Source organism: Microchirus variegatus, assembly GCF_963457635.1.
Source record: "Microchirus variegatus genome assembly, chromosome: 13".
NCBI classification, from domain to species: domain Eukaryota; kingdom Metazoa; phylum Chordata; class Actinopteri; order Pleuronectiformes; family Soleidae; genus Microchirus; species Microchirus variegatus.
Window position 1 is genome coordinate 27,367,161 of NC_139814.1, and position 12,500 is coordinate 27,379,660.

General features: G+C 40.8%; 1 protein-coding gene across 3 annotated transcripts in view; it reads right to left on the reverse strand.

The window, feature by feature from the left end:
• The window catches only part of LOC310936050 (voltage-dependent calcium channel gamma-6 subunit-like), a 13,053-nt gene extending 1,136 nt beyond the window's left edge, over nt 1-11,917 (reverse strand). For 2 of the 3 annotated variants that reach the window (XR_014592996.1, XM_083900075.1), the window contains exons 1-7: nt 11,668-11,917; nt 9,311-9,830; nt 7,387-7,497; nt 6,624-6,732; nt 3,775-3,849; nt 1,479-1,616; nt 1-1,389 (exon numbers count right to left, since the gene is read on the reverse strand). The exon at nt 1-1,389 is cut by the window's left edge. Coding sequence is in view for 1 of the 3 variants with exons in the window: in XM_083900075.1 (XP_083756201.1) it covers nt 1,166-1,389; nt 1,479-1,616; nt 3,775-3,849; nt 6,624-6,732; nt 7,387-7,497; nt 9,311-9,505 (852 nt within the window). In the remaining 2 variants the exon portion in view is untranslated. The remainder of the gene's footprint in view (nt 1,390-1,478; nt 1,617-3,774; nt 3,850-6,623; nt 6,733-7,386; nt 7,498-9,310; nt 9,831-11,667) is intronic. The other variant, XR_014592995.1, reaches the window with a different exon arrangement.
• Between the last annotated feature and the right edge of the window lie 583 nt (nt 11,918-12,500).

Consider the following 12,500-nt stretch of genomic DNA (forward strand, 5'->3'; position numbering starts at 1 on the left):
TCTTTAACGTACGATCTTTAACGTACGGTCTTTAACGTACAATCTTTAACGTACGATTTTTAATTTAAGGTTTTAACTTACGATCTTTAACGTACGATCTTTAACGTACGGTCTTTAACGTACAATCTTTAACGAAACGATCTTTAACGTATGATTTTAACTTAAGGTTTTAACGTAAGATCTTTAAAGTACGATCTTTAACGTAAGGTTTTAACGTACGATCTTTAACGTCGTCATATAAACAAGAAAACATGAGATTTTAAAAATGGTCACATGACAATAACCTTGTTTCCATGGACACCAATAATCTGACAGCTGATGAGTCACTAACAGAATAATCCATTATGTTCATGTTCACGTTATGGAGGATAATCTGATTATGACTCATCTCTTCATTACATCCACTGCTAATAGTACACTATAATCTGATTAAGACTCAAATTATGAGATTAAAATTCAGATTACTCCAAATATTATCCAAGTATGACCTCATTGTTGTTGTGCTAATCAGAATATGTTATTTACATGTCAGGAACTTAATCAGATTATAGTCCTAATCTGACAAAAACATAACTTTGTTTCATTTTCATGTTCAAATTATGAGATTAAATCAGATTTATCCAAAATAAGGCAGATTTTATTCTCGTTAAGGTCGTCAGAACATGATAGAAACTTAATCAGATTATTGTCCTAATTGGATTAATACTGGAATATTGTTGTGCCTAATTCTGAATGAGACCTTAATCAGATTACTAGAAAAACTTCAGCAGTTCTATTTAATCTCAGAAGATCAGATTAATCTGATTATTGCTTAATCCAAGTCTTAATCAGATTACTGAAAACTGCTGATATTTAAGTTTTTATGAGGAGTTTTTAATCTCATGAGATTACAGATGGATCAGATGATAAATAACATTCATTAAATAAATGCTGATGTTTTTCAGTAGATTTTTTACAACAAATAAGCAAAAAAAATAATCAGCAGAAAAGTAACAAAAGGTTGATTTAAGTCACTTGTTTTAGCTTCTACAGTTTTTTTTAAATTTAGATTTAATCTAAGAACGCTGAGATTACAGTGACCCAACAGTCAAACCTGATGATCGTAAGACGAAGATGTTTCCCTTTGGGGAGAACAGAGGAAAAGTGCAATGCCACCTCCCGGCCACTAGCTGCCGCCGCTGTCCTTGTGAGGGAGACACTTCTGCCAGGGGCTGTAGGGCAGCGCCAGCAGCACGAAGAGGACGCCGCCCACGATGAGGACGGCGCCCGCGCAGCCGACGCACGACACCGACCACGAGAGCTCGTGGTGAAGAGGAACCGTGTGGTCGCTGGACAGAAGAGCGAGGACCGACTGATGGAAGACCACCAGGGACAGGAGCACCAGGACGCCTGAGGGGTCACACAGGGGTCACACAGGGGTCACGCAGAGGTCAGAGGTCACGCAGAGGTCAGAGGTCACGCTGCGTCGACGTACTCACCTGACAGGATGAAGCAGAACGACGCCGGCTTGAGGAAGAAGAGTATTTCCTTGCTGAGGGCCATGATGATGCAGATGGCTCCCATCACCATGAGGAAGAGGCTGAACAGAGCCAACATGGCCGCCGCGATGTTCAGGTCTGCACAGGTGTGACAAAGCAAAGGTGTGAACGCTGTCACTTTACTGACTGTACATGAATCAAGACTTTGGATAATAGTTATAGAAGTTTGTCTGCTTCTAAACTCACTCACTCTCCCACACCAAAGCCCAGAGAGAAAACCAGTGATTTTAGCTCACAGGGACACAGGAGCTGCTGGTCCTCTGCTGCCTCGTGTGGTCACTTTGTGTCACTGAGTTAAGTCTAAAGTAAATATTTTAAAAGCTGAATTCACTAAAAGAGTCAGTGACTTTGGTGTGGGAGAGTGAGTGACTTTGGTGTGGGAGAGTGAGTGACTTTGGTGTGAGAGAGTGAGTGACTTTGGTGTGAGAGAGTGAGTGACTTTGGTGTGTGAGAGTGAGTGACTTTGGTGTGAGAGAGTGAGTGACTTTGGTGTGGGAGAGTGAGTGACTTTGGTGTGAGAGAGTGAGTGACTTTGGTGTGGGAGAGTGAGTGACTTTGGTGTGGGAGAGTGAGTGACTTTGGTGTGGGAGAGTGAGTGACTTTGGTGTGGGAGAGTGAGTGACTTTGGTGTGAGAAAGTGAGTGACTTTGGTGTGGGAGAGTGAGTGACTTTGGTGTGAGAGAGTGAGTGACTTTGGTGTGGGAGAGTGAGTGACTTTGGTGTGGGAGAGTGAGTGACTTTGGTGTGGGAGAGTGAGTGACTTTGGTGTGGGAGAGTGAGTGACTTTGGTGTGGGAGAGTGAGTGACTTTGGTGTGGGAGAGTGAGTGACTGGTGTGGGAGAGTGAGTGACTTTGGTGTGGGAGAGTAAGTGACTTTGGTGTGCGAGAGTGAGTGACTTTGGTGTGAGAGAGTGAGTGACTTTGGTGTGGGAGAGTGAGTGACTTTGGTGTGGGAGAGTGAGTGACTTTGGTGTGGGAGAGTGAGTGACTTTGGTGTGGGAGAGTGAGTGACCGGTGTGGGAGAGTGAGTGACTTTGGTGTGAGAGAGTGAGTGACTTTGGTGTGGGAGAGTGAGTGACTTTGGTGTGGGAGAGTGAGTGACTTTGGTGTAGGAGAGTGAGTGACTTTGGTGTGGGAGAGTGAATGCTTTACAAACTTCAGTTTCCTGTTGTTAAAGTCAGTCTAACAGTGAAGATAAAGACGTACGGTCTTTAACGTACGATTTTTAACGTACGATCTTTAACAAACGATCTTTAACGTACGGTTTAAACGTACTATCTTTAACGTACGATCTTTAACGTACGAACTTTAACGTACGATTTTTAATTTAAGAATTTAACGTGAACGTGTTCTTAAAGATGTCGTAGACTTAAACTGATGTAGATTTTATTAGCTTTTCTTACGAGGCTAAAATTTGTTCTTTCCTCGCGTCTCTGCTGGCAGCCATTTTGTTTTCACTGAGCAAGCGGTCAAGTGTTCCAGGCTACAAAGTAAGGTGATTTATAAGCTGCTAAAAATGCTAATGTACCATTCAAACAAATTTTAGTTGCAGAATGATAGCTTAAGTTGTTGTGCATGGATGCTAACATTAGCAGCTAACACCAGACGTGACACAGCAGCTCGTGTGTCCCTGTGCTGTTAAAATCACTGGTTTTCTCTATGGGCTTTGGTGTGGGAGAGTGAGTGGTTTACAAACAGTGAAGATAAAGACGTGAACGTGTTCTTAAAGATGTCGTAGACTTAAACTGATGTAGATTTTATTCAGTTTGTCTTTCGTTGATTGGCTTAAAGTACCTCACACTTCAAAAAACCTGCACTGTCCCTTTAAGACACCGTGATGAAGGTGCGTTTCAGAGGCTGATAATAGTGATACGACGATGTTGAATCATTTCAATGTGTCTTATAATCTCAGTCCAGATTAAAAGTGATTGACAGCGCGTCGATGACACCGTCGTCTTCTCTGTGATCTCTGACGACTGAACACGTCTGTTAGTGAAGATGAGAGGTTTGAGACGCAGCGTGGGAGGAAGAGGTTTGAAAGACTCGAGCAGACAATGGTGAGGAGGTGAAGGAGGGAGGAAGAGGAGGATGAGACAGACAGATGGACGGAGAGAGAGAGAGAGAGAGAGAGAGAGAGAGAGAGAGAGAGAGGGTTTGAAGAAAAGATGCAGTGGGCGGATGGATGGATGGATGGATGGATGGAGGCGGGGCCAGAGCGGCGAGGTGAATGACTCACTCTTCTGCGTCGTCTTCTGGAACATCACAGCGTTTTCCCCCGTGGTGAAAAACTTGAAGTAGGTGCAGTTTGATTCTGTGAGAAGACGAAGACGAGGAAGAGGAAGAAGAAGAAGAAGAAGGAGGAGGAGAGAAACATCATCATCATCATCATCATCATCAACAGAAAATCACTGCTTATTTAAACATCTATGACGAATGAACTGAGGAAGTTAGAGGTCGATCAGGTGATAAACTGCACATATGACAAAGAAATGCATTCATTTGTGTTCACTCCTAAACCACTCACTCTCCCACACCAAAGCCCATAGAGAAAACCAGTGATTTTAACATCACAGGGACACAGGAGCTGCTGTGTCACCTCTGGTGTTAGCTGCTAACGTTAGCATCCATGCCCAATAGCCTATGCTATCAATCAGCATAATTTATTAATGCCATATTAGCATGTTAGCGTGTAATTCACCTATTTTGCAGCTTGAGACACTTCAGTGCATGCTCAGTGAAAACAAAATGGCTGCCAACAGAGACACAAGGGGAGAAAAATCTGATTTTAGCCACAACAAAAGTTATATAATCAGCTGTGACACAAGTTAGCAACTTAATGACCAACGTTATCAGCTTCAACTCAAGCTAGCAAGTCATCAGCTACAACACAAGTTAGCTGTGGCGCAAGTCAGCAACGCACATTAGCTTTGCCCTCTCCGCTTGGACACAAGTTAGCAACTTAATTAGCTGTGTTATCAGTGACGTCATTAGCTTCAATTCAAGCTAGCAAGTCATCGGCTACAACACGTTAGCTGTGGTGCAAGTTAGCAATGCATATTAGCTACCTCATCAGCTAAGTTATCAGATCCAACTCAAGTTAGCAAAACATCAGCTACATTATCAGATGTGATGCAAGTTAGCAACTTTTTCGGCTACGCTATCAGCTCCAATTCAAAGCTAGCAAGACATCAGCTATGTCCTCAGCTGCAATGCAAGTTAGCAACACTGTTAGCTACATTACCAGCTCCAACTCAAGCTAGCAAGTCATCAATGGCACAAGTTAGCTGTGGCGTAAGTTAGCAACGCACATTTAGTTATGCCCTCCGCTTGGACACAAGTTAGCAACTTTATTAGCTATGTTATCAGCGACGTCATCAGCTCCAACAAGAGTAAGCTGTGGCGCAAGTTAGCAATGCATACTAGCTATGTCATCAGCTAAGTTATCAGATCCAACTCAAGCTAGAATCAGCTACATTATCAGATGTGAAGCAACTTTATAAGCTCCAATTCAAAGCTAGCAAAACATCAGCTATGTCCTCAGCAAGTTAGCAACATTGTTAGCGACATTACCAGCTCCAACTCAAGCTAGCAAGTCATCAACGACACACATTAGCTGTGACACAAGTTAGCGACTTCATCAGCTTCATCATCAGTTTGTAATGATGATTTTCACAGTAATTTAGTGTAAAATGATGCAATAAAAACACAGTATTGAGGACAGAGAGTTGTTTACAGTGTAGTAACGACTGTGAGGATTCAGAGAGTGAATGTTTGTGACGTTGGTCGATGTTGTTGCTTTTTCATTGATAAAAAAGTGGCTTCAGTTCCAGTGAAACAACAACAGCCTAATGACCCAGTGAACAGAGAGAGAGAGAGAGAGAGAGAGAGAGAGAGAGAGAGAGAGAGAGAGAGAGAGAGAGAGAGACTCAGAGTCGCAGCTCATTCATAACTCAGTCCTTCAAACCTGAGCCGACAGACGTCCTGTCAATCATCCTCCCTCACACACACACACACACACACACACACACACACACACACACACACAGTCATCACTCAGTGTTATTTATAATTTAAACATTCAAACACGACTCAAACACGGCGGTGAGTCTGTGATGATGGATGCGTTCGTCATCGTCGCTCAGAACACAAACCTGCTCCTGTTTTTGTTTCATTCTTTTATTTGGAAGTCGGAATTTTGGAATTCTTAATAATAAGGAAAGTCAGAGTCACCTCTGAAATTGGAGCGTTGCGTCAAAAACTTCTGCTATTTTAACTGTTCAGTTCACTTCTGTCATGTTAGCGTCACAGTAAATCAGTCGTACACACTTTATCGCTAAGTTTTTAACCACAGACGTCGCAAAATACCACGTACAGCATTGTTATTGACTGGCAATGCTAACAGTGGCTAGCCCGAGCTACGTTTACATCCCTGTTTTTGTCCGACTTCTCGACCTCTTCATTTCACTTCTGTCATATTAGCGTCACGGTAAATCCATCGTACACACATTATCGCTAAGTTTTTGACCACAGACTTCACAAAATACCATGTGGAGCATTGTTATTGACCGGGAATGCTATCAATGGCTAGCCCTTGCTACGTTTACATCCGTGTTTTTGTCCGACTTCTTGACTTAATTGGAGCATTGTGTCAAAAACTTCTGCTATTTTAACTGTTAAGTTCACTTCTGTCATGTTAGCGTCACAGTAAATCAGTCGTACACACTTTATCGTTAAGTTTTTAACCACAGATGTCGCAAAATACCACGTAGAGCATTGTTATTGACTGCTAATGCTAACAGTGGCTAGCCCGAGCTACATTTACATCCGTGCTTTTGTCCGACTTCTCGACTCAGAGGTGACGTCACTCCCAGTTCCGAGGGGATTTATGAAATTGGTTTTTTTACGTGTCGCTCGTGTCACATGACTTTTTTCCCGTAAGAAAACAAACGACCCTATAGCCGAGCGTGAGGATTATCTGGACTCTGTTATCCGTCCTAATAAAACTCCTCCTGTCCGTTTCTTAATTGACACAGCGTTATGGTTATACTGCCCCCTGTTGGCGTGGCATGTGTGGGTGTGAATCACCTCCGGGCAGGTCAGCAGGTCCACAGCTCAGTCTCTCTGGGTCGATGTCAGTCACCCACAAAGTCTTAGTGCAGCCTTTCCACAGACCATAATGAGCTGTGAGACACGTCTGAAACACATCAAAATAATAGAAAAATAAAGAAAGTTAGCTGTGATAGAATATTTTAACAAAGGAAAGTACTTTAAAGATACTGCCTAAATACAGTATCTATCCATATATAAATATCTCTCTCTATATGTATTATTATTTTTTATTTTATTTTATTTTATTTTTAATAATGATAATAATAATGATTTATAATATATATAAAAAAAAAATATATATATGTATATATAAATAAAACATTTGTTGGTATTTATATTTTATATTTAAAATGCTAAACAAAATTTGGAGTTATTTCTTTTTTTTATCTTTTTAAAAAAAATCAAGCAATGATGTCACTTCCTCTTTGAGGTCACTTCCTGTATAAATGTACTTCCTGTTTGCTACTTCCTGTTTGACGAACATTTGAATGGAGCGTCGTAGCGGAAAACGCAGTAAGTCGATTTAAAGTTGGAGATTATCTGACTTAAAACTTTGTTTTGGAAAGTGAGTTAACAGTTAATTTGTTCTGAATGTGAAGCTAAAGTTGTACCGCATGCTCGCTAGCAAGCTAGGAACATAGCTAATATACAGTGGCACACACACACACCATCAGGGGAGGAATTAGCCACATTAGCTTAACTAGCTGCAGCTTAAAGAGCAGAGTTTGTGATGTTTTACCTGGTTGTTGTAAAAACTCTTGGACGGTGCCAGCTCCGCCCAGAACTCTGTGCCCACGCCGAGCACCGTGAGGACCACGCCCACGATGGCCACGAAGAACGCCAACTTGATCTGGACACAGAACACGAGGCAGTCGCTTTGATCATAAAACAAGTGGTTGCAGTGAGTGATGTTTTTGGAGGTTCCTGAGGTTTTTATGATTGTTTTTGAAGGTTTATAGATCCACAAAGGTTGTAGATGTAATTTTATGTGAATGTTTATGAGGCTGTAGAGGTCACTGAGGAGCTTCTACTGCACTTACTGTTGTTTTTGAAGGTTCAGAGGTCAACAAAAAGGTTCTAGAGGTCATTTTGTAATGTTCAGGAGAAGGTTAGGAGGCTCTAGTAGTTCTTCAGAGGAACAACATGGTTGTTTTTGGAGGTTAAGTGGTCGACGACGAGGTTCTCTGGATTTCATTTTATTGAAGCTTCGTTGGGGTTTTATGAGGCTGTTATTGTGAAGATCTGTGGTTTTTGAAGGTTCAGAGGTCAACAAAAAGGTTCTAGAGGTCATTTTGTAAGGTTCAGGAGAAGGTTTGGCGGCTATAGTAGTTCTTCAGAGGGTTCCATGGATGTTTGTGAGGGTTAAGAGGTCAAGATTCTCTAATTTTTTGAAGGTTTGTGGCGGTTTTATGATGCTGTAATTATGAAGATCTGTGGTTTGTGAAGGTTCAGAGGTCAACAAAGAGGTTCTAGATGTTGCTTCAAAGGCTTAGAGGAACGTTAGGAGGCTGCAGTGGTCAATGACGAACCTTGACTATGTATACTGCTGTTTGTGAAGGTTTAGAGGTCAACAAAAAGGTTCTAGATATCAATATCAAAGGCTGAGAAGAACACGAGGAGGCTGCACTGGTCACTGAGGAACTAGATATGGTCCAGGAGAAGGTTAGGAGGCTGTAGATGTTCTTGAGAGGGTTCCATGGTTGTTTTTGAAGGTTAAGTGGTCAATGACCATGTTCTCTGGATGTCATTTGTTTTGAAGGTTCATGGGGTTTTTATGAGGCTGTAGTTGTGAAGCACGGTGGTTTGTGAAGGTCTATATAAACCTTCACAACAAATAGGTTCTAGATGTTGCTTCAAAGGCTTAGAAGAACATTAGGAGGCTGCAGTGGTCACTGAGGAACCGTTAATATATTCTGTTGTTTATGAAGGTTTAGAGGTCAACAAAAGGTTCTAGATATCAATATCAAAGACTGAGAAGAACATTAGGAGGCTGCACTGGTCACTGAGGAACTAGATATATGGTTTGGGGGAAGTTAGGAGGCTATTGATGTTCTTGAGAGGGTTCCATGGTTGTTTTTGAAGGTTAAGGTTCTCAATGTAATATTAGAAGGCTTAGGGGAAGATAAGGGGAAGGTTAGGAGTCTGCCGTGGTCATTGAGGAGCCTCCACTATATGTTCTGTTGTTTGTGAAGGTTCAGAGGTCAATAAAAAGGTTCTAGATATCAATTTCAAAAGCTGAGAGGAACCCTAGGAGACTGCCGTGGTCACTGAGGAGCATCTAGTATTATGTGCTGTTGGTGTAGAAGCTTTAAAGGCCAAAATAAAGGTTCTTGAGGTATTTTTATAAAGTTTAAGAGAAGCTAAGGAGGCTATAGCAGTCTTTGAGAAGGTTCTGTGAAGGTTAAGTGGTCAACAACAAGGTCCTGGATGTAATTTTGGGAGTTTTAAGAGCGTATTATTGTGACTGGGGAAGTTCTACTGTTGGGTTTGAAGGTTTCATCTCCAACAGAGCTGTTCTAGATGATCTTTTAGAAAGTTCAGGGGAAAGTTATAGATGGCTGTTTTGTGGTTTTTGAAGCACAACAGCTGCTCTAAGAGTTTTTATGGGTCTTTTGGGGGTTTAGCTCGTTAGCTTTCTCGTTAGCTCTAGCTTTAGCAGTCACCTTTCCCTCCTGGGCCTCGCTCATGTGTCCCGAGGACGCCGTCCTGCGACGCTTGTTCCCTCCGAACATGGTGCGTCCGGTCATCAGAGTGGTCAGACCGCCCTGATTGGCTCCTCCTCCTTGTCCCGGCACCGTTCCGACCGCCGGCACCACCGTGCGGCCTTCCTCATCGGTCACGAAGAAGGTCGACCACATTTTCACGGACTAAAGACGTCTGCGTCTGACGCCCAAAACTCGATCCGACGGTCCAAAAAAAACGAGAGGGAAACGATTCCGCGTTCTCAGTTTGTTCCCGACAAAAAAAAAATCAAAGAAAAACCAAATGAGAAGAAGAGAGAGTTTATCAGAGGAAGACGAGAATGAGACGTCTCTTCAGGAAAAGAGTGATTAAAAAACTGTGGGTTTGATGGAAACCTGACAAATGAGTCATGATGAAAACCAGGAAACTGGAGTCGAGGAGGAGGAGGAGGAGGAGGAGGAGGAGGAGGAGGAGGAAGAGGAGGAGGAAGAGGAATCCTTCCTGCACACCAGAGCAGAAAGAAAGGAAGAGTTCAGTGTTTACAGTCAAATGAAGTCATTAAAACTAACTTCATTTTTACGATTTACTTTTTTACAGTGTATTAAGACTTTAAGAAACAAAATGTGGGTTTTACAGTGTAGTGAGAGTTGTAAGAGAAAAATGATGTCATTCATTCAGAAAAACTGAGCTAAAATAACCTTCTGTACCAAATAACTTCAAATTAAAAGTAGTATTTCTTCTGTAGCTATAAAATAAAGCAAGGTAAGGCTTTTATTTTGATAGTCCGTTGTTGACTCTGTATATAAGTCATCAACAGTTATTCACTCTGATGTCAACAAATAATCGTTGACAACACAAGTTATTTAACTAATAAAAAACAACAAGTGACTTTCAAAATAAAAGTCTTACCTTGCTTTTTTTTAAATAAATTGGTACAGAAGTGCAAGTGCAAGTTTTTTTAACTCGGTAAATCTCAATACACTGTAAAAACCTAACATTGTTTTTCAATAAAGTATTACAATTGCAGAACGATCGGGCGTTTTTGTTTCCCAGAATGCATCAGCAGAGACATTTCTCACTCATTTACACTCATGTTCATTTGCACAGTGAAGTGACAGGAAGAGAAAACCTTTAGCATAGCAGCGCCACAAACGCTAATCTATTTTCAGAGATGTTATGTAACGGTAAACGTGTCCGGAGTCAAATCACAGCTGCTGCTGCTGCTTATTATTATTATTATTATTATTATTATTATTATTATTATTATTATTATCATCTGCTGCTTCTTATGGTGGACGTGGAGAGTTTGTGTTTGAATGAAGCAGCTGTTTGTGTTTGTGACACGTTTCATCAGGACGTGACGACAACAAACAACACAACAAGCAAAAAGCCAAACGGAAACATTTACTAAACAATTAAATATAAAGAAGCTCATTCAAGCGAAACCTTGTAAAACTTAACTTTAAGTTGAATTCACTTAATTTATTAAAGTCTAATATTTACTGTATAACTGACACATGTTCACACGTAAATAAATTTGTTTAAATACATCAGTTTCTCTGAAGCTTCAGTGTCTCAGTGAACATACACTGTAAAAACTGCCCTCGTACAAACAAGACACCTTGTCTGAATTTAGAAATAAATAAATTGATTAAGAAATTATGAAAATAATCATGAGATCAGCAGCAAAAACATCAGAAATCAAGTCATTGTTCCTTTTTTTATTTTTTGTCGTTGTTTACACTAAAAAAAATTAATAAAGTCTGAAAACACGACTCATTCGTTTGTTTTTAGAAAAATTTAAAAAATGTATATCTTGAAAATATGTATATAATATGTAATATCATGAAAATTTGAGTTTTTGGCTCAAATCATTAAAAAAAACATGAGAATGTAGTTGTTTTGATTTTTAAATGAATACATGGAATGGAATAGGAAGGAAAAGTGCTGTTTTTACAGTACAGTTACAATAAAAGGTTTTTAAACTGGGACTCATGAATGATCAAACTAATAATACAGTAATCTTTTAAGGTTTTACATAAGGTTACATAAATATATAAAATGTGTATTTTTTTTATACACTGCTACAACTGCTAATATTAAATAGCTCAAATGTAATAAATAAATAAATGAATACAAAATAATAAAAACAACAACAACCTGCAGCAGCAGCAGCAGGAGTCGACTGTTTCTAAAGTGTCAATTTGTTTTTGTGTGTTTTTATATAAACTTTGTTAAATCCGTGCAATTTTTTTCAAAAGGTTTTTCTCTTTATTTTGTCTCAAAATGAAGAAAAAGCTTCTTTTATGTTTGCAGCTGCAGCAGAAATCAAACAAACCTGATGATTCTTAGTGAACAGTGAGCGTCGCTCTCCTTAAAAGGCTCCAGCTCTGACTCCAGCACCAACACACTCATTCACACCTTCACCGTCTGGAAATATCCGTTTGTGCGTCTCCAAAAATAATCCAGAGTGGAATCAACAGAAGAAGAGAAGAAGAGAAAGAGGAAGAAGAGGAGGAAGAAGAGGAGGAAGAGTAAAGGTCCTGCAGCAGCTTTGAGTCGACATAAACACAGAGAACAGGCGGCGTCTGGACCACAGGTCAGGGTGATTCACCCCCACCTCACACACACACACACACACACACACACACACACACACACACACACGCACACACACGCACAGTCCAGATGCCAGGGAAACATTCATGTGGTCACACGTGTGTCACGCCGTCACTCACCACTTCACAAACAATAGTGTAAAGTTGTTGACCTGGTTATTGTGTGTCAGTGCGCGTGTGCGTTCGTTCGTGCGTGTGTGTGTGTGGTTCTGCTCAGAAGGTGAGGACAGGAAGTGAGGAAAGGGAGGAGGTTAGTGTTTGTGTGTGTGTGTGTGTGTGTGTGTGTGTGTGTGTGTGTGTGTGTGTGTGTGTGTGTGTGTGTGTGTGTGTGTGTGTGTGTGTGTGTGTGTGTGTGTGTGTGTGTGTGTGTGTGTGTGTTCTTGTACTTGCAGCATACTGAGGACCAGTGAGGGTTTTTAACCAACAAAGTGAGGACATTTTTACGGAGTGAGGACATTTTGGTCGGTCCTCACTTTTTCATTGAAATTACTTCCTTCAATTCAAATTTTGGACGACATAGTATATAGTATGACTTTTTTTGTCAAATTTTGGA